Below are 19,954 nucleotides of genomic sequence, written 5' to 3'. Positions count from 1 at the left end.
CTTTCCTCTGTCATTCTTTTTTGTAACATATATAAAGACAGTGTTGTGATTTTATAATGCTTTAATAATTTAGTAATTTTATAAAATATAACCTGTAACCCCCTCCCCCACCACACACACACACACACACACACTCACACACACACCACCACCACCCACAAAAAACACACAATTTAGAAAGACTGAATTTATTTTCAAATTATGAACACAAACAAGCAGATCATTGGTCCTGACACAACACTGATTTCAGATGAATCCCGACTGGATCAACCCTCATGAACTTCTGGTTCAAAACTACTTAAGAATCTGCTCTTCTGTGAGCTGCGAGTTGCGTTTTACAATATTCAAGGCAAATTATTTCAGTATTTCAGACCAGCAGACACTTGAGTGAGGTATATGGTGTAGCAAGTCCCTCCATTACCCCCCACCGGTCCATTTGGCATTTACAATTAGGATTACACATTAAAACAGTAAACACTTAATAGTGCCGTGAGCCAACAGCAGCAAAAACTATTGTTTTGATTGAAAATTGTCTTTTACTTCTAGATTTAAGCTTTCATATCACTTAACCTTGAAACAACAACCCATACACCTGAAACTCCTTTGTTCACCTGTTGGCACTTGACACATTTTAAAAATCTGGGAAAACATTTACCATCAAAACAAGAGGCAGCTCTGTTTATTTAGATCCAATTAAGACCTAAAAACGAATGAAATTTGCGTTCTTTGTTTTCATTTTGAAATAAAGTGACCTCTCGCTTATATTGGACCATACCAACCCTGCTGTGCTTGTACATACACACCTATATACAAAGAATGTACCACTTTCTTATCAAGGTTTCCAAAACAAAAACCAGAGGGAGATTACAACACACAACAGATTGCAACATAAAATCAAAAATATTAAACTAAACTTAAATATTAGTCTGGATACAATCTAGTGGTTTGAACCTAAACAGTCTGCCTGCTTGCAACATTACCTCCTGCTCGTCACATTTTTGAGTGTTTAGAAAATAGCCCTTAAATTTAAAACATAATAAAATCAAGTTTTAACATATCCTGCTCCACCACAAGCTCAACACTGAGTCTTCACACACAGCAGGCTGAACAGGTCAGTCGGCCGAGTGGTTCACAATAACAGCTGATTTAGTGACAGCACAAAAAAAGTTAAGTTTATATTAATATTTATATTGGCAAATGTAGTGTAACTGCATATTGAGCAGACAGTCACTACTTAGATCGAGGTTTGTCTTTCTTCAGTAGCTGCTGTAACACCAGCCCTCATCTACATCACAGTGTGATTAGAAAAAGGAATTAAAAGGTCCCAGAGATGGTAAGAATCCCATTCAACAGGATCAGAGTTTAGTCCAGGAACTTCAACATGCTTTGCTTCCTCAGACTAGCCATGTGTTAGGACTCACTTTTATGATTCTAAGAAATCTTCAACAAGTCGACAGTTATGAATTTTTGAAATGCAACAAAATAGAAAGTGCACAAATTTTTCAAAAAGGTGCTTCGCTTTAGAGATGATGATTTGGGCTTGTTATAGAAGAATAGTAGGCAGTTGTCATTTAAGACGTGTGGCACTGAACGCCCCCGGTGCTGGCATAGTCGTCTTCGTCCATGTAGTAGTAGTGATGGTTGTGCCGCTTTCTGTTCTCAAAGTCACACTCCTCCAGGTCAGCGTAGATGTAGAGGTCATCGTCCATACCGTCTGGCTCTGCTGCATCCATCTTCTTTGGGAGGTAGCGCTCCAGCTCCTTCAGCTTGTTGTTGGAGAGGAAGTTGTCTCGTGGAAACACCACCTAATGAAAAAAAACGGAAACAAGTTAATCCCAACAACATCAGCTTTTCTGTTCTCTACTGTGACCAGCTGATTTCTTTTGTTTTTCGGTTTAGTAATTTCTGATAGCAGACTTGCTGAAACAGTTGGAAATGAGAAATTGACAATGAGCTTGCAAAATGATTTAAAACAATCTTTGAGAGGTGGATTCTCTGACCGAAAAGTTAATTATGAGACGTCCCTTCTCAAACGGCCTCCGGTACGTGGGCATCCCTTCATTCAGGACGCATTTTGTGTCTCCTGGTTTGATCAATTTTCCTACAGTCGAAACAAAACATGCATCATTTTAGTTGACAAAAATGAAAACTATTTTACAGATTAGTCATTCCCAGTCAAAATTTCAAAGCATTTTATGACACTAGTCACCTGGATGTGAGGTGACAAGGAGCGTTCTGTCGTCCAGTGTTTGAACAGGCTTCTTGAAACCACACAAGGCCTCAACCAGCTGCAACTCCATGGACATCATCAGGTCCTGTCCTCTCCTATAATCACATCCACAACAGCTGAAATTGATTTTACTAGTTTGGCTGGGTGCTCTACATCAGGGTCACCTGTCAACTACTGATGAACAAATATTACCAATTTTAATATAAATGTAAATTACTCAAAAATGTCTAAATGTTGGCATTACTGATCAGTAGGAAGGATCTGGTGGGTGCATTTACCCTATTTACCACTCTTAAGTAACATACAGTATCGGCTGTATGCACTTACTGTACCTGGTGAAACGTGGATGTTCACACTGGTCCAGGACAATGATGATGTCGCCTGGCTCAAGTCCTGGCTCCTGGTCGCCCTCTCCATGGAAAACTATTTTCTGACCGTCTTTCATTCCTTTGTCGATGTGGACCTCTAAGATCTTCTTCTGTCGCAAGATCTTGCGGCCTGCACAAGCTTTGCAGCGGTCCTTGTGACTGATTTTCTGTCCCTGGCCCTGGCAGTTGTGGCACACCGTGGACACTTGCTGGACCATACCTGGTAGTAGCTGATGCACTCTGACCTGCATGCCTGTGCCGTGGCAAGACATACACAATTGTCCTGCTCCTTTGCGACTCCCACGGCCTGTTGAGAAAGGGGAGGGGAACAGTGAGTACAGTAATTAAAAACGACAATTTTATAGGTAACTTTTTCACAGATTTAGGCAAGGAAGGAATGGATTACATTAACAAGACTGATCTGACTCACTTAGGTCTCAATTTCACAAAAGGTCTGCTTGAATTATCAGACAAGGTGTTGCACGCTAATGATCACTTAGTTACTAGTATAGATATAGTACTAGAGAGTTAGTTACTCACAGCAAATTACGTACCTTCACATCTGTCACAAACAATATTCTTCTGGACAGAAAGTTTTCGTGTAGCTCCATTATACAGGTCTTCAAGCGTCACCGATATCTGGTGAACAATATTCTTACCTAGGGAAGAATAGAACATTGTACAAGAAGAAAATAGTTTGAATTTGAAAGTATTTTTCTTTTTTGACAGGACCAATGCTAAAAAATTCTGCTTTTTCTATATTTTCCATCTTACACACCTAAACCTCGGCTGACTATCTTTAATCATAACTGCTAATAAATCTGTTAAACATATTGTCATGGCAACAATGCAAAAGATTGTGAAAACAAGTAAGAGAGAAGCTCTTGGTTCTGGCAATAATGAAACAACAATAGTGTAATGCAACAATAGAACTGAAACTAATGTGTTTCTTACTCAACACAGCTACCTCAGCTTACTGGTTGCTTCTCCAATATTTCTATACCTTTTCGCTCTCTGTGCATTCGACTGCCTCCTCCAAAAAACATGTCAAAGATGTCCATGGGTGACACAGAGCCACCCCCACCACCGCCAGTGCCTCCTTCCTTTATCGCCTTTTCACCTCCACGGTCATAAAGTTCTCTTTTCTTGGCATCTGACAACACCTCATATGCCTGCGAGATCTGCTTGAACTAGGACAGAAAAGAAACAAAACTTCCCAGCAACATACAACTGCTAAAGTCCTTTTTAAATAAGCATTTACACAAGTAGACATTCAACAGGTGAGAAGAAAACTGTTGAATTTACCTTCTCTCCTTCTGTGGGATTTTTGTCAGGGTGATACTTCAAGGCTAGTTTGCGATAGGCCCTTTTCAATTCATCAGGTGTAGCATTAGGTTTCACACCTAAAGTGTCATAGAAGCCTGTTTCCTTGACCATGTTTGCCTTTATAGGATAACCTTGACAAGGCAAAGGAAAATACGGGTATAATTAATACAATATTTTGTCAGTAGTGTAGTTCTTTACTGCCAGGATGAAAAACCACATGAATTATAAATCTTCTTTCCAGAGTCTTTATTGGCGATTGGAGATTGGCACAATGACTATATTTGTCAATGTGATACAACATAAATATAGAACCTAATATCTGTTTGTTACACTCTCAAAAGCATAAGTAGTTCAGACAATGGACTGATGGCTGGAACTAGTTATGATATTGTAGGGTTGTGACAGAGCTAGTGGCAAAGGAAACATTACATTAGTGCATTAAAGAATGCAAACAAATATAATATAGTATGAAGAAATTTTAATACAAGCTAAATTAGTAGTAGCCCCCCTAATTTTCTCAGAACTAAAAGACGGGTAGTGGAAAGACAGACATGTTTTTTTGTTTTTGCTTTCATATATTGATGTGGCAAAACGGGGTAAACAAATAATAAAAACCTTTATAACCCTATCAATACTTATTATTTGCGTGTTACACGATCACGGGAGGCAGTGGATCGTGAACTATGCCGTTATGACCACCACAGTGTTTTGTCAACACTCTTTGTCGTGTTAACACAGGATAGCACGTAACTAGCTGTTACTAATATATAATATAAGTAGCCTTTAATTACCAGGCCTTCCTTTAGCTACTTAGCCCAGCTTGGCTAACGCTCCCTTCGCTGGGAAATTCAACATTAACATTCAACAAAACGTCAAACAGTAACATGGTATCGAATATAAATTTTATACAATTTTATTTTCCAACCTTATAAGAAGACAATACACAGAATCCTCATGAGCTCAGATCAGACTTAGGTTCACACAGTCTCTTCGAGAATCTTCTAAAACCCGCCTCCAGAAAAATATGGTCGCGTGACGTCATCGCCCTGCGACGAGGCGAACAGACGTGCTTTGCGGCGCGCGCTGTAGTTTTGTCGATTCGCAGTAAATAAGTAATACATAAGATGATAAAATGCCTGTTTGCTGGCTTATTAGCGAGGAGGGCAACCATAAACCCATCCACCTGCCCCACTTACAGGCAGTTGTTCTGGGCCGAGGTCCAGAAACGACAATTAAAGACAAAAAATGTTCTCGAGAGCAAGGTAAACAATTCAGTTTGATACACCGAGGTAGCAAGTAGCTAAAGGCACACGAAAGACAAGCTCAAGGAATAAACAGCCTAAATATGTTACTCACTTAAGCATTATGAGACGAAATGAATTATTTACTTACGTTTCATTCATTTAATTTATCTTTGGAATGACAATATTTTCCTTTTGCCAGCGAATGCATAAGGTTTTCCCAAATACTTCACTAACTAAACTATTATTACGAGGTATATTATAAAATAATAGCAAACATTAATAACATTGTTTTAAACTTTATTTATATGTAATTTAAATTATGTGTTCTGGGCAAGATGTTTATTTGCGGATATTTATAAATCGTTCCTATATTTTGTAATCATGGATTATACGTCTTACATATATACCTAAAATCCTTATATACTTCAACATGTGCTTTATGTCTATTCTTAACCAGTTGAATTGAAAGCAGAATGCAACAAAGGTTATGTCAAAGTGAAGCAGGTAAGTCATGCAACTGATTTTTTGAATGACTGATTTCAGTTCTCTGCCACTTCTGTAATCTCTCTTCTCTATTCCAAAGCTGGGTGTAAACCCCACCTCCATAGACTTTCTGGTGGTAGGCACAGGCAATGAGGCTAAAATGAAGCCTGGGCAGCAGCTTCATTTTGTCAATCAGCTCTACCCATACACTGTACAGTTCAAAGAGGATCCCACTGGAAATCAGTGTGGCACCAAAAGACCGCGAGAGTCACCTTCAGAGAACAGAGAAAGCCAAAGAGAAGCTCAGAACATGAAAGTACCCAAACAGACAGAAAAGCCCTCTGTGCCAGACAGCCATCGGGAAGCTACAAAAACCACTGTAAGAAAAGACTGTACATGCAGACACAAAATGTTTTTATTCCTGTCTTGCCTGGTATGGATCATCTGTAGAGCTGCATGTTTATATAATACAAAAGAGTCAGGTTAACCTGACATGTGTTGTAGGAAAGTGTTGGACACTGGAGTCAAGGCCTGAAGACCTCAATGCAAGACCCAAAGATGCAGGTAGTTATTGTTAAAATAATAAATAATAAGACAAAAGTTTGACTTGATCTTAAATCTAAGGATGATTTCTTCACTATATTGAACTGTTCTTTACTGTCTTGGGCTTATAGGTATACAAGGACGATACAGTAGTAGTGATTAAGGATAAATATCCAAAAGCTCGATACCACTGGCTAGTCCTCCCGTGGCAGTCTATTCCCAGTCTGAAGGCACTGTGTAAAGAGCACTGTGACCTGCTAAAACACATGCAGCAAGTTGCAGACCAGATTGTTCAGCAGTGTCCAGATGTTGGGTCGTTACGCTTTCGCACTGGATACCATGCCATCCCCAGTATGAGGTAAGAAAATGTATAGTATAGATGTATCCCATTATTTTGGGGAAATTATGTATCAGCTTTTTTTAACAAAGGAAAAATAATTAAAAAAAATGAAAGACAGCTATTGCTAAAAAACACCACACATTCAACTAACTAATTTCTCTGTATTCTCTTTTACAGTCATGTTCATCTTCACGTAATCAGCCAAGACTTTGACTCTCCTTGTTTGAAGAACAAAAAACACTGGAACTCGTTCACAACTGATTATTTCATTGATTCTTATGGTGAGAGCAAATCTGTCAATGTCTGTTTAGGTATTCAACCAATAACATATCCATTACAGCACATCTCATTTTACACACTTTCCTTTTCCGGCAGATGTCATTCAGATGCTTGAAACTAACGGAAGGGTCACTGTCAAAGAAGGCACAAGTGAACTGTTGAAACTACCTCTTCGCTGCCATGTGTGTCGCAAGGAGCTCCCCACTATACCAGCTCTGAAGGAACACCTAAAGTCGCACTTTCCCAAAAAATAATATGGCCGCAAAGAACATACAGGGCCTCGGGTAAAATAAAAGTATGTTCTCTTGGTATGTTGAATATAATTCTTCTTTGGTATTTACAGTACTGTAATAAATTATTTAAACATGTTGTTCATCTATAGGTTTAGTTACATGTTTAAGTATGTAATGCAGGTTATAAGGCCTCGTGTCCTGAGTCCTGAGATTTCAAAGATTTCTTCCTAAAGTTTCAGCCTCATTTAAGTACTGTAGTTGTAAAAATGTTTGGCATAAAATAAACTTAAAAATTTAAAATAATAAAACAAATGTTTGTTGTAACGTAGGTGTACGTTTAATTTATTTTCGTCTTAAATGGCAAAAACGATTTTCAGAATTAAGATGTTTCTTTTTATCCTGTCCAGCAGTTCAACAAGCGGCATGTCGTATTGTGATGGACAGTTTTGCTTTTACAAGAGGAGAATATAAGAAAAATATGAACTCTTGATTAATGGTTTGTTTTTTGTTTTATTTAGTCTATCCTATATATACAGTATGTGATGTTGCTGTGTTAGTGGACAGGTTGAGTTTGTGTGTGTGTGTGTGTGTGTGTGTGTGTGTGTGTGTGTGTGTGTGTGTGTGTGTGTGTGTGTGTGTGTGTGTGTGTGTGTGTGCGTATGTGTGTGCGTGTGTGTGTGTGTGTGTGTGTGTGTTTGCACCCATCTGCTGAAACTAAACAAATCAATGAAGCAAAACAATAGACACAAAAGAAATACAGTCAGGACCATAAATATTTGGACAGAGAAACATTTTTTCAAATTTTGTTTCTGTACATTACCACAGTGAATTTTAAATGAAACAACTCAGATGCCATTGAAGTGCAGACTCTCAGCTTTAATTCCATGGGTTGAACAAAAAGATTGCATAAAAATGTGAAAAACTAAAGTATTTATTAAACACAATCCCTTCATTTCATGGGCTCGTAAGTAATTGGACAATTGACTTCCATGCTATTGCATGGGCAGGTGTGGACAATTCCCTTGTTATGTCATTATGAGTGAAGCAGATAAAAGACCTGGAGTTGATTAGAGGACTCGTGTTTGCATTTTGAAGATTTTGCTGTGAACAGACAACATGCGGTCAAAGGAGCTCTCCATGCAGGTGAAACGAGCCATCATTAAGCTGAGAAAACAGAAAAAAAAACATGGGAGAAATTGCTACAGTATTAGGAGTGGCAAAATCAACAGTGTGGTACATCCTGAGAAAGAAAGAAAGCACTGGTGAACTTAGCAACGCAAAAAGACCTGGACGTCCACGGAAGACAACAGTGGTGGATGATCGCAGAATCATTTCCATGGTGAAGAGGAACCCATTCACAACAGCCAACCAAGTGAACAACACTCTCCAGGAGGTAGGCGTATCAATATCCAAGTCTACCATAAAGAGAAGACTGCATGAAAGTAGATACAGAGGGTACACTGCAAGGTGCAAGCCACTCATAAGCCTCAAGAATAGGAAGGCCAGATTGGACTTTGCTAGAAAGCATCTAAAAAAGCCAGCACACTTCTGGAAAAACATTCTTTGGACAGATGAAACCAAAATCAACCTCTACCAGAATGATGGCAAGAGAAAAGTATGGAGAAGGCGTGGAGAAGCTCATGATCCAAAGCACACTACATCATCAGTAAAACACTGTGGAGGCAGTGTGATGGCCTGGGCGTGCATGGCTGCTAGTGGCACTGGGACACTAGTGTTTATTGATGACGTGACACAGGACAGAAGCAGCCGAATGAATTCTGAGGTGTTCAGAGACATACTGTCTGCGCAGATCCAGGTGAATGCAGTCAAACTGATTGGGCGGTGTTTCATAATACAGATGGACAACGACCCAAAACATACAGCCAAAGCAGTTGTTTATTAGAGTTTATTAAAGCAAAGAAGTGGAATATGCTTGAATGGCCAAGTCAGTCACCTGATCTTAACCCATTTGAGCATGCATTTCACTTGTTGAAGACTAAACTGCAGACAGAAAGGCCCACAAACAAACAGCAACTGAAAGCCGCTGCAGTAAAGGCCTGGCAGAGCATTCAGAAGGAGAAAACCCAGCATCTCGTGATGTCCATGAGTTCAAGACTCCAGGCTGTCATTGCCAACAAAGGGTTTTCAACCAAATATTAGTAATGACCATTTTATTTTCAGTTATTTCATTTGTCCAATTACTTACGAGCCCATTAAAATGAAGGCATTGTGTTTAATAAATGCTTTAGTTTTTCACAGTTTTCAACCCATGGAATTAAAGCTGAAAGTCTGCACTTCAATGGCATCTGAGTTGTTTCATTTAAAATTCACTGTGGTAATGTACAGAAACAAAATTAGAAGAAATGTGTCTCTGTCCAAATATTTATGGTCCTGACTGTAGGTAGGGATGTACCTTAGGCTAACACATTCATAAATAAACAACTGCTGTACTGTGGTTAACTGTTAAATTAATATTAATACTAATAATAGTGTTAAGGTATGTGCATACATACATACATAAAAAATATACTTACACCTATGCATTATTATACATAATCACATAATACTTAATAACACCCAAGGCCAGAATGGGCCACTGTGGGTCAACGCTGTCCACCCCAAAAGAACCAGGGATAAACCAGGTAAGTCTGCAGCACCTGTCGTACCTTTATAGTTCTTTAGTTTTATCAAGGTTTCATTTATAAAGGTTTTATAAAATATGCCAGCATAAGTAAACATGACCACTTGATCTGTGGAATTTGTCGCCATCTGATGTTCACGTGGAATAATGGCAACGCTACATAAACACATTGTTGAACATAAATTTGTAACATTCACACCTTCATTATTCTTGGCCTTATTTCTCATTTGTAGCGTTTGTGTTTTACTTTGTCCTTCATAGTACCACTGTTTAAGCAATTCTGATTTGTAGGCAATGTATTATCACCATGAAATGGGTTAGGCCCAGGATTGCAGCCTGCAACAAGTATTTGCATGAGCATCAAAAATAATTCATCACCATTTAGTATAGGACTTTGGGCTAGAATAACTACAGACAAACGACTTCACACCCAAACATAGCTGAAACCAGCCAAAACAACCTTCCCACTGATATGTGTAGCAATAAACAATGCTTAATTAGCTCCTCAAAACCCTAACTCCTAACTTATTGTCATCTTTCTCATCATCTGAGTCCCATTTGTTCACCACAGAGGACAGCGAAAATGTGTTGGATTCAGTACGTTAAAAAAATCTGCATGAAACTAAACACCTCAAATTATGTTCTTATTCTATTTACTTACTTTACTTGTGATTTAAACATAATTTTTTACTATTACAAGTGCAACATATTAATAAATCTTACTTTCCTTGTGACCACGAAACAATGTGGTTAGTACAGCAGAAATTGGATAAACTTCTAATAGGAAATTTTGTTTTTAAAATAAAGATCTACAACGTCTTGTACACTAGAAACACTAAAATGCACTGCTTGATCTCAATAGGATAAAACTAATGTTGTAAAAACTGTAGTCGGGAGTGAAAACGTCCAAGATGCAAATGTTGAGGAAGAAAAACGTTGGCCCGTACGGGGATCGAACCCGCGACCTTGGCGTTATTAGCACCACGCTCTAACCAACTGAGCTAACCGGCCACATCCCGCTCACCAGCATTTGCTTTTTTACTCGTTACATAAACCACACAGTTCGCGTTGAGCTACGGTATATTTAGTTTATTAGGATATTATCTAAACAGAGTAAATCAGTCACAATAATAATCACACACACAGGAATCAATATATCATCAAATTGAAGGGCATGCTTCATACTGAGTCTTCAGGCAGGCTGTTTAATGGACTTGTAGTTCATGATGGGGGCATAAAGCTGCAGCAGCGCTTGTTATCGCCTCCTTAGACTCAGCTCCATCTCCTCCTCGTCCGGGGCCATCAGAGTGTCCACGGGGTGATGGCCGTCGTCCCCTATCGCCTGGAAGACCTCCTCGCTCTCGCAGCTCTGCGTCGCATTGCCGCAGGGCTGGGCCCGGATCTGCGGCAGCTCGGCGCTGTCGCTCGCGCCGCTGTCCTCGGGGCTCCGGCTTTCGTCGCTGGACTCGTTGCTCTCGCTGCTGCTGCTGCTGTCCGGCGCGGCCGTGGTGACGTCACTGGACTCCGCGCTCTCGCTGGTGGTGTCGCTGCTGCCGGCGGGGGTGTCCGCCGGCTGCGCGGCTGCGGCCCCCTGTTTGAAAGCGGTGAAGGCGGGCAGCTTGTCGGTCTGCTCGTTGCTCAGGTCTGGCTGACCTTTGACCTCCGTGCTGTTGTCGTCCTCTGCGCTCAGGGCGTTGGCAACCTTCGCAAGCATCGGAACCAGGTTCTGAGGCAGAGAATGAACAGAGCATATGAATGGGGGATGAACAGGAAACGCTTTTAATAGGAAGACTTTGAGGTAAAACGTTTGTCTCACCTTTCGAACGTTCTCCTCACTGCCCATGCTGTCGTCTCGGGTTTCAGAGATTAAATCCTGAGTGATCTGCAGAAGGGTATCAAATAATAAAAAGGTGTGGTCAGAGTCGGAATAATGTGATTACTTTAAGAAGTGGCAAATCATATTGATCATTTACCTGATTGCTCTCATCTGACTGACTGTTACTCTCCTCTGAAGTCTGTTTGGTGAAGACAAATATTAAACATTAGAAAAGAATAAACTTAAAAGGGACAATTCACAAAGTTGTAGGTAAATAAGCCATGTTACACTCATTCTCATTTCTGTCATTCTTTACTAAAGACAATACTTTATGTTTTCATTTTCATCTTTAAATCTATGAGTAGTGAGGGTAAACAGTGTGACTATTTTAATATAACCTGCTACTCAAGTACCAACACCAGTAATGTTGGGATGTAAACAGATGACATGACCTACCGTGTCCTCTGATGTGGTTTCTAGCGACTCTGACTCGGAACTCTGGAAAGATCGATATAATTTAATTAGATGAATTCACTTGCACATAGTTACAGTACACCACAATTACATCCTGCTCCTTGTGTAAGGAAGAGGACAGAAATCACCAGGACTCACTTGCTCTGAGGTATTTTCGGCAGAGTTCTGCAACAAAGACAGAATGAATTTTCAAAATTGAATCTTCAAAAGTGACTCAAAATAATCATTTACTCATTGCTGGCATGAATGTGCAGTACCTGATGCTGAGACATGTCATTTTCAGATGATTGCGACAGAGACAAGCTTTCAGTCTGTAAAAAAAAAAATGAACAAAAAAACCCTTAAATGCATATTTGATTATAAGCTTTCACGGCTGCATCAATAGTTGTGGTCGTGGCTGCAACCACCATAGACTGTATACAGCAGACATACTGTAAACAATAGTCTCTGAATTGCTAAATTAGAGATGAGACAGAGATGGAAAAAAGTAATGTTCATTGTCTGGAACTCACCGTGTTCGCCTCAAGCTCACTAGTTTCCAAAACAGCGTTGTATGGAATCTGTTGAAAATGTTATTAGTGAGTTAAAAGCTGATTCACAAATGGCACTAAATACAATACATTACAATTTTGTTTTATTTATGTTTTGGTTCACATTTTTCTCCTTTGAGTAGAAATAGGTCTGTGTACTTTTAGGTTAAAGTGATTTTCAAAAGTAGATTCATTTTAAAAGATTCATATTATCATTTCATACTTACTGGGTTGGCAAAAACTGCCCCAATGAGGCAAAGTATTACCAAAGATAGCTTCATTCTGGAACAAACAAACATTATGTATATGAAGTTATAATAGCTAACGTTTAAGTCAATGAAATTACATTGAAAATGTAAAACAAGCATGTCAAGGAAACAAAACAATTGAAAAAATACTAAATACTAAAATATGCTTTTGAAAGAATGAGCAACCAGTTATAAAAAGGATCTAAGCACAAAGTAAGAAAAGCAAAAAAGCAACTAAATTAAAACAAACTCTATAAATAAAAGATAAATTACCTTCTGTTTGTTGGATTGAGAGCTGTGAGAAGCGTAGTTAGCGGGTCTTTAGCAGCAGACAGGAGGATCCAGAGGCTGTTCAGAGCCGCGTATGGAAGCTGGCGGTCGAGACGGTAAAAGCGCGATGGGTGGAGAGGCTGCACCAGACTCCACTTATGTATAGAATGAACCTCAATTAGGATGATTGCATCACTTCCACCCGGATGTCTGTCACTCCCGGCGACATGCAAAGGTGTATTTGTCCTGGAGAGCAAGTACTAAACAAAACAGACGCTGGCACGATGATTGCACATCATCTCACACACCACAAATACACACACACATGTTTTTATTCAGACGGTAGTTTTCCTGCCCCTCTCAAATTGTAAGTGAAATATAGAGCAGCATACTAAACTATAGGGTTTGTGGCCTGCTGGAAAAACAAACTCACCCACTCACAGAGGAAAGGAGGGCCAGACAGGATCGTGCCTGTTTCCGGTGAAATGGGTGTTTTTTTATTTACTATCTGGTTGACCAGTGGTTGGATGGTAATTTGTTGCCTAATGATGAATTACAGACTGTGGTGCATTGTTCAAACACAGACGTAAAATGTTTATCTAGACCAGACAAATTGAGATTATTTAATATGGAGGGAAAACAAACACACACGCTCAGAGGCTAAATTTTCTGCGACCCGTCATCCTCAGGGTTGCACGATGTTCTTGGAAAAACAGACTCATTCCTGGAAATAAAGCACATACAGTAGTAAGTCTAAATAAAGACCTCCTGTATTTCCTCCCTGAACCTCAAATGTGTTTCCTGGATATCCTTATATGGTCAGGCCTAAAAGGAGATTACAGAATTCCTTGTTTAACCTCTCAGTGGTGGAAAAGGAACGTGTAATTAGACTGGATGTTCGCTCGTCTGGATCTGTTTGCCAACACCACAACTCCCAGTCGCTGAACGGCCCTGGTTTAGTAGGCGGAGGAGAGAGGACGGGATGATTAATGCCTGCTGCAGCACGTAAAACGTCCACAGGTTCACCTTGGGGTTACTTAACATTCTATGACATCATAACGTCACAGATGTGCTCAATGTGACCGGACATTTACAGTAACTTAAATAGAGCCGCGTAGTGCCATAGCTGGTTAAACAGTCGGGTCTTTTCTATCTTAGTGGTATTCTAGCTTAACCTGACACACAGGTGGCAACTTGGGCTTCAGTGTTTTGCTAAGGACACTTTGACACACATTACCAGGGGAGCTCGGAACCAAACCACTGATCCTATGAAATCCTTTGGCTGGTGGTATCTTGGTGCATCCAGCAAAGTACAGAATAACACGCATGAGGCTGATGTTTTGAAATTGATAATGATGAAATGGATTTATTTCTGAATATTCTAACCTTCAGTAAAATGACAATGCTAAAGAACTAATGTTTTTGTAGTTTCCCAAAATTGCAATATTCTGATTAAAGACACGTGACGAATGTGCCATAACATATTTTTTTGTTTAATATGATGATTTTGGGAGGAAAAAAAACGTCCTTGTCAATAATTTTATAATTGTGGCAAGTAATGGATTTTATGTCTCATATAGTTTAGTTGTTTGTTTTTAAAATGATGAAGAAAGGATTTAAGTATTATAATGTATGGTAAAATATTATCTTCTATTTGTCTAAATATTAACAATACACAAAGTTAGTGTCTGCAAACTGGGAATAGGGTGACATCTGCTGACCATACACCTGCATTATTTCTGCCAGAAAAGCACAGGTTGTATTTGATTAATTTACTCTACTCTACTTTGCTATACTATACTACATGGAATACCCATATAATATATACAACCTGAAATAAAATGTGTTAGACTTTTTTGAGACAGTTGATTTTATTTGTCTTTTATTTGGAACAGACATGGGTTTAATGTTAGCTAATGTTTATTTTTTATGTGTTTTTATCTCATCAACCAACTGCAGCTTAATGTGGGTTCTCTCTCTCCCCCTGTCTGTATTGCTGCAGCCCAGAGACCCTCCCCAAATCGCCTGTCTGTTACGGTGTGTGCGTTTGCCAGTTTGTCTTGAATACAGGACACCTCCACAGGTTCTACACAGACACACTGGTGTTTGTGTGGGATTCTTATTTCTCTTGCAACTCACAGCCTCAGGTAAATCGTTACGCTATGTTCCAGCAGCATGTATCAATTAGCCCGTGTGTGGATGTGATTATCTTAATTTGAAGATGTGTAAAAGAAGCAGCAACTACTAGCTAATTTACACTGTATCCTCTTAACAAAAACTATGCCTTAATGCTTTTAAATATTAAAAGCTTTACTCTAGTTGCATTAATTAACATGAAGTGACGATTGACATAGTTATACTGTACCGCGACTGTCTAATATAGAGTACAATAATAGTAGTAGCATATAGACAAATTCAAATATGGTTAACTTACGTTTTTAATTCTACATGATATAATCAAATGTGGTTTATATGAAAATGGGAAACATACACTCATGACTATCATATAATATACATTAGGAGCTCTGTTAAATATTATGTGTCATTTGAAACATTGCATCATAATTGATAAATAATAATAATGTATATTTCTGTCTCTTTCACTGGGCTGAATCAGACATTGTTCCCCTGGGTCCAGTAACTCCGGCTTTTTTTCCGCTTATGCACAAAAAGTTTGTGGGCTTAGTCCACTTTTTCCAGTCTGGTAGCTTCTGATGTTTACTTTAGCGCTGAATGTGACTTTTGAGAGAGGGGCGCATCTCAGAGGCCTGTTGCCGTGACAACAATGAAGCCAGTCCTGCAGCGCTGCTTGTTGTGGCCGTGTTGGCAGCATACAGATGCACTCATCTGTTTTAACTTCGCAAGAGCTGCCAAGTTCACATCACCGTTGCGACCAGCTAGAAAACAGGAGACAGGGTGTTGACTGTCTAGGATGTGCTTTTTGATGGAAGCCATCATCTTGTTTCATCATTTTTGATGCAAGTTTTGCAGCATTTGATTTTGTCTTTACTGTTTCAGATATGAGGGCCTGCTTAGTTTTCATCTGCTTACTGGCAGTCACATTTGCCCTGTCTGTGAGTAGCTTAGCTATCAATGATTTTCCTAGTTCGATATTTTTGCACTTTTAACTAATAATGATCCTTATTAATAATTTTTGTTGTCTCCAGGTAAAAAACAAACATCATGGAAAACATCACAGATTGCGTAAGGCTTCACATGCCACCAAAGAACAGGTGAAGCAGGGCACACTTTTACTTTTATTTCTTCAAAACAAGACAGTTTCACACTTTGCACATATAAAATTGCGTTAGATTCAATCATATTTCATGATCAAATTCACTTTACTAGGACATCGTCACAGAGGAGACCAACAAGCCACAGCTCTTACCCACTTTAAGTCCACTTGAGCCCACAACCCACAAGCAGGAAACTCAGGAGCAGCGCTCTGAGGGCAACGCTAACACTAACAAGGAGGACGGAGAGTTGGAGGGGACTGAAAGAGGAGATGAAAGCCCTGCGGTTCTGATGAGCGAGGAGGAGCTGGTGGAGGTACTAAGGAAAGAGGCAGAGGAGGAGGAAGAAGTGGAGAGAAGGGAGCTGAAAGAAGGAGAGGACGAGGCCCACAGGTCCACGCTGGAGACCGCGAGGGGCGATGAGTATGAGGAGGCTGAGGGGGAGCAGAAGAAGAGAGAAGAGGAGGAGGTAGCACATGAGGAGGAGACGATGGAGGAGAGTGTGGTGGGTAAAGTGGAGGAGGAGGTCGAGAAGGTGCCCCAAGGTGACCCGATGACCAGTGTGGCCCAGCTGGAGGAGACAGGCAGCACGGAGTCAGAGATCCCAGGAGATGTGGACTACGCTGCTGACACTGAGGTTTTACAGCCTGCTGAAGGGAAATCCCACATCGATGACACCCAGTATGTCTTGAAGACAGACGTTGCAGATGTTAAGGAGAAGGAAGATAGTGAAAAAGAGCTTCTCCCGGTATCTGATGACTATGATCAAGATGTACAAAACACTGAGGCAGCGGACAGCGATGGGGATGCGTCTGATGAGGAGAGGCTTCAAGAGGACAAAGAGTCGCAGGCCAAACGCAAAGACGTGAGCGAGGACGTGGACGCTCCAGAAGCGAAGGGCAACACCGAGCGTGACTCAGGAAGGGAGGGAGAAAGCGCCAAGATGGACGGCGAGGGGAAGACGAGGAAGCAAAAGAAGAACCAGAGGGCGAAGAATCGCTCGCCGCAGAGGGAGGTGGCGCAACCTGGGCCGGATCAGAACCAGCAGGAGCCTCAGGACTCCCACAATACAGTTCACAAGGCCAAGAGGAGGCGGGCGGGAAAATGGGTAAATGTTCTGTCAGTTCTGACACTTAGCTAGGTCCAGACCCAGTGAATGATCATGTAGTTCCTCAAACCAACAAAATGTGCTAATCTGCCTGCGTTGTGTTTACCCCAAGTTGCTAAAAATAAGATTATTGCAGGTTTCGATGTAGAGGTACAGTAAATGGTTTTAACACTGTTTTTAGTGTCTCCTTCAGTTGCTTTCGCATGTGTTCGGTGTTTCCAGGGCCCTTTGGTGGGAATGAACCCAGTGCAGATCAGATCCACAGTGGAGCTCTACCCCAGTTCCAGGCCCTCTCCTGGTGGAGGCACTCATGACCCAGAAGCCCCTGCTGGTTGGTTTCCTTCAGCTGCGCTCATCTCGCCCACTAATACACTGTCCCAACAGTCTGACGGGAATCTGCTGACTGGCTCATTTTGCCGGACCTTCCGCATGAATGGTGCCGCTGCGCTCGACGTTCGCTACCAAAACTCGGCCCCGCGGGCTTAAAGAGAGAATACGCGAGCTCAGGCCCAGTTTAATCACTGTACAAACTCAACTAGCGCAGGAATGCACGGGGGCGATGTGCGGCGGCGGCTGCAGCTTTTTCATCTCAAGTCCACACACTGTAAAATGAAATCTATTCGGTCGTATAAGGTCGTTCAGGTGATCGTCTGCTCTTCTAGATCCCTGTGAGGATTTCCACTGCAAACGTGGAAAGATGTGCAAACTCGACGCCGACAACAAGCCCGGCTGCGTGTGTCAGGAGGCGTCGGCGTGTCCGCCCAGCGTCAATGAGTTTGAGCACGTGAGTATGCGCGCGCCGCCGACGCCGGCGGCCGCTACGCGCGTGACTGCCGCTCTTGTGCCCCGCGCAGGTGTGCGGCACCGACAACAGGACCTACGACACGTCGTGCCAGCTCTTTGCCACCAAATGCAGCCTGGAGGGAACCAAGAAGGGCCACAGGCTCCACCTGGACTACACGGGGCCGTGCAAACGTGAGCGCCGAGCACGCTGCGCACGCGCGGAAGCCGTTTCCCGTGCGGGGATAAACGTGCCCGTCCTCTTCCTCCCTCGCAGTGATACCGGCGTGCGTGGACACGGAGCTGGTCCAGTTTCCGCTGCGGATGAGGGACTGGCTGAAAAACGTGCTGCTGCAGCTCTACGAGCACGACTCCGCGTCGCCGGGCTACCTCACGCCCAAGCAGCGCTTCCGGGTAGGATGCCGCCGTCCGATTCTCCCGCCCTGTGGTGGGCGGGGCTTCAACTGAACGTGGCGCTCTGACGCTTGCAGGTGACGAAGATCTTCGAGAGCGAGCGGCGCCTGCACGCGGGCGATCACCCCGTCGAGCTGCTCGCGCAGGACTTTGAGAAGAACTACAACATGTACATCTACCCGGTGCACTGGCAGTTTGCCCAGCTGGACCAACACCCCTCTGACAGGTGGGTTGACCTGTTGTGGTCTGCGCACCTGCAACTACAGTATGTGAGGATTATAGGAAAGTACAATAAAATGATAGCCCGCAATAAAAGAGAAGCCAAAACCCAAAATGTGTTTGCTCTTAACGTGGCGAAGATGAACCTTCATCTGTCAGCAGTTGAGGGGTTCTGGGTTATGTGTGTTTGTTTGCTTGTACTGCTGACTTCCTGTGGCCCGTGCTCCGCAGGCTGCTGTCCCACTCAGAGCTGGCCCCGCTCAGGGTTCCTCTGGTGCCGATGGAGCACTGCACCTCACGCTTCTTCCAGGTGTGCGACGCTGACAAGGACAAGCAGGTGTCCTTTAAAGAGTGGACTTCCTGTTTTGGCATCAAACATGGTAATGGCAGAATACAAGGGCACAATTGTACCTTCCTTTAAATTGCACAATGGTCATAATACATTACCGTCATATAGTTAATTTAACCATCTTCTGTTAAATTTATTCTTATTATGTTTTGTCTCTACAGAGGACATGGACGTCAACCTGCTCTTCTGAGCTTCCTGTTGGACCTCATCCAGACAGAGGTGCCATCAACCTCAGGATCATATGAATTCCTGAGCAGTGCAGATGAAAGGGATTCATATCACCTCCCTTTATAAAGGACAAATATCAATGTGTCAGTCATTGCTTGGACATCTGGACTTTTTATTAACTAACTAACTCAGACACAGCTACAGGAATATGTTTATTACAACGTAAAAGAGTTACATTTGTTTTTCCCTCAGACTGTTTTCTAATACATGCCAGTGTAGATACGAGGGTAGATTATAGAAAGCTATACAGAATGATTTAGTGCAGAGTTACTCTTTAAATCACACGTAACCTGTTTTTTCAGACCTTTGCGTTAACTAGTTGTAAATGTTTGAATCTGTGTTTTAATTTTTCATTGTTAGCTCTGACTGACTTCAGGATGGCAAAGAATTTATGATGTCGTCATGTAGAACATTTCAGTGTAGCCTGTTGTGATCTGTGATTTGATGGTTTGTATTCATTTTCAATCCTAAAATAAAAATTATTGCATCATGATGGTGGATCCCACTTGACCCTGATAGGACCTGGGCCGAGTTAGTTCTAATATCAGATTTCACCATTCGGTGGCTACTTACTGTAATTTCTCTGATGTCACCATGA

General features: G+C 41.5%; 4 protein-coding genes and 1 non-coding gene across 6 annotated transcripts; 2 read left to right on the top strand and 3 right to left on the bottom strand.

The window, feature by feature from the left end:
• Positions 1-951: 951 nt before the first annotated feature.
• dnaja1 (DnaJ heat shock protein family (Hsp40) member A1) lies at positions 952-4,980 on the bottom strand. Its single transcript, XM_029156603.3, has 8 exons — positions 4,850-4,980; positions 3,904-4,055; positions 3,602-3,788; positions 3,153-3,257; positions 2,563-2,905; positions 2,210-2,325; positions 2,001-2,101; positions 952-1,805 (listed from the first exon to the last, which is right to left on the bottom strand). The coding sequence occupies exons 2-8, from the start codon at positions 4,033-4,035 to the stop codon at positions 1,572-1,574; spliced, it is 1,218 nt and encodes a 405-aa protein (XP_029012436.1). The 5' UTR covers positions 4,036-4,055; positions 4,850-4,980; the 3' UTR covers positions 952-1,571.
• On the top strand, positions 4,964-7,374 carry aptx (aprataxin). Of its 2 annotated transcripts, XM_029156618.3 has the most exons (7): positions 4,965-5,186; positions 5,626-5,672; positions 5,752-6,030; positions 6,156-6,215; positions 6,326-6,552; positions 6,712-6,815; positions 6,910-7,374. In XM_029156618.3, exons 1-7 carry the CDS (start codon positions 5,057-5,059, stop codon positions 7,065-7,067), a joined length of 1,005 nt encoding a protein of 334 aa, XP_029012451.1. In that variant the 5' UTR covers positions 4,965-5,056; the 3' UTR covers positions 7,068-7,374. The 2 variants fall into 2 exon arrangements, with proteins under 2 accessions (XP_029012461.1, XP_029012451.1); XM_029156628.3 differs by lacking the exon at positions 5,626-5,672 and having other exon boundaries at positions 4,964-5,186; positions 5,869-6,030.
• Positions 7,375-10,624: 3,250 nt separating this feature from the next.
• On the bottom strand, positions 10,625-10,698 carry trnai-aau (transfer RNA isoleucine (anticodon AAU)). Its single transcript has one exon. It is a non-coding gene; the product is annotated as a tRNA-Ile (tRNA).
• A 174-nt stretch (positions 10,699-10,872) lies between these two features.
• scpp1 (secretory calcium-binding phosphoprotein 1) lies at positions 10,873-13,324 on the bottom strand. The gene is made up of 9 exons (XM_029159228.3): positions 13,029-13,324; positions 12,735-12,789; positions 12,490-12,537; positions 12,235-12,288; positions 12,116-12,142; positions 11,960-12,001; positions 11,661-11,702; positions 11,504-11,569; positions 10,873-11,413 (listed from the first exon to the last, which is right to left on the bottom strand). The coding sequence occupies exons 2-9, from the start codon at positions 12,786-12,788 to the stop codon at positions 10,943-10,945; spliced, it is 804 nt and encodes a 267-aa protein (XP_029015061.1). The 5' UTR covers position 12,789; positions 13,029-13,324; the 3' UTR covers positions 10,873-10,942.
• Positions 11,360-19,849, top strand: sparcl1 (SPARC-like 1). Its single transcript, XM_029159217.3, has 12 exons — positions 11,360-11,485; positions 15,028-15,172; positions 16,044-16,099; positions 16,193-16,258; positions 16,374-17,366; positions 17,589-17,697; positions 18,029-18,150; positions 18,221-18,341; positions 18,424-18,560; positions 18,638-18,786; positions 19,011-19,159; positions 19,290-19,849. The coding sequence occupies exons 3-12, from the start codon at positions 16,046-16,048 to the stop codon at positions 19,316-19,318; spliced, it is 1,929 nt and encodes a 642-aa protein (XP_029015050.1). The 5' UTR covers positions 11,360-11,485; positions 15,028-15,172; positions 16,044-16,045; the 3' UTR covers positions 19,319-19,849.
• Positions 19,850-19,954: the final 105 nt, after the last annotated feature.

Source organism: Betta splendens, chromosome 1, assembly GCF_900634795.4.
Source record: "Betta splendens chromosome 1, fBetSpl5.4, whole genome shotgun sequence".
Lineage (NCBI taxonomy): Eukaryota > Metazoa > Chordata > Actinopteri > Anabantiformes > Osphronemidae > Betta > Betta splendens.
This window is presented reverse-complemented; position numbering and strand designations above follow the sequence as displayed.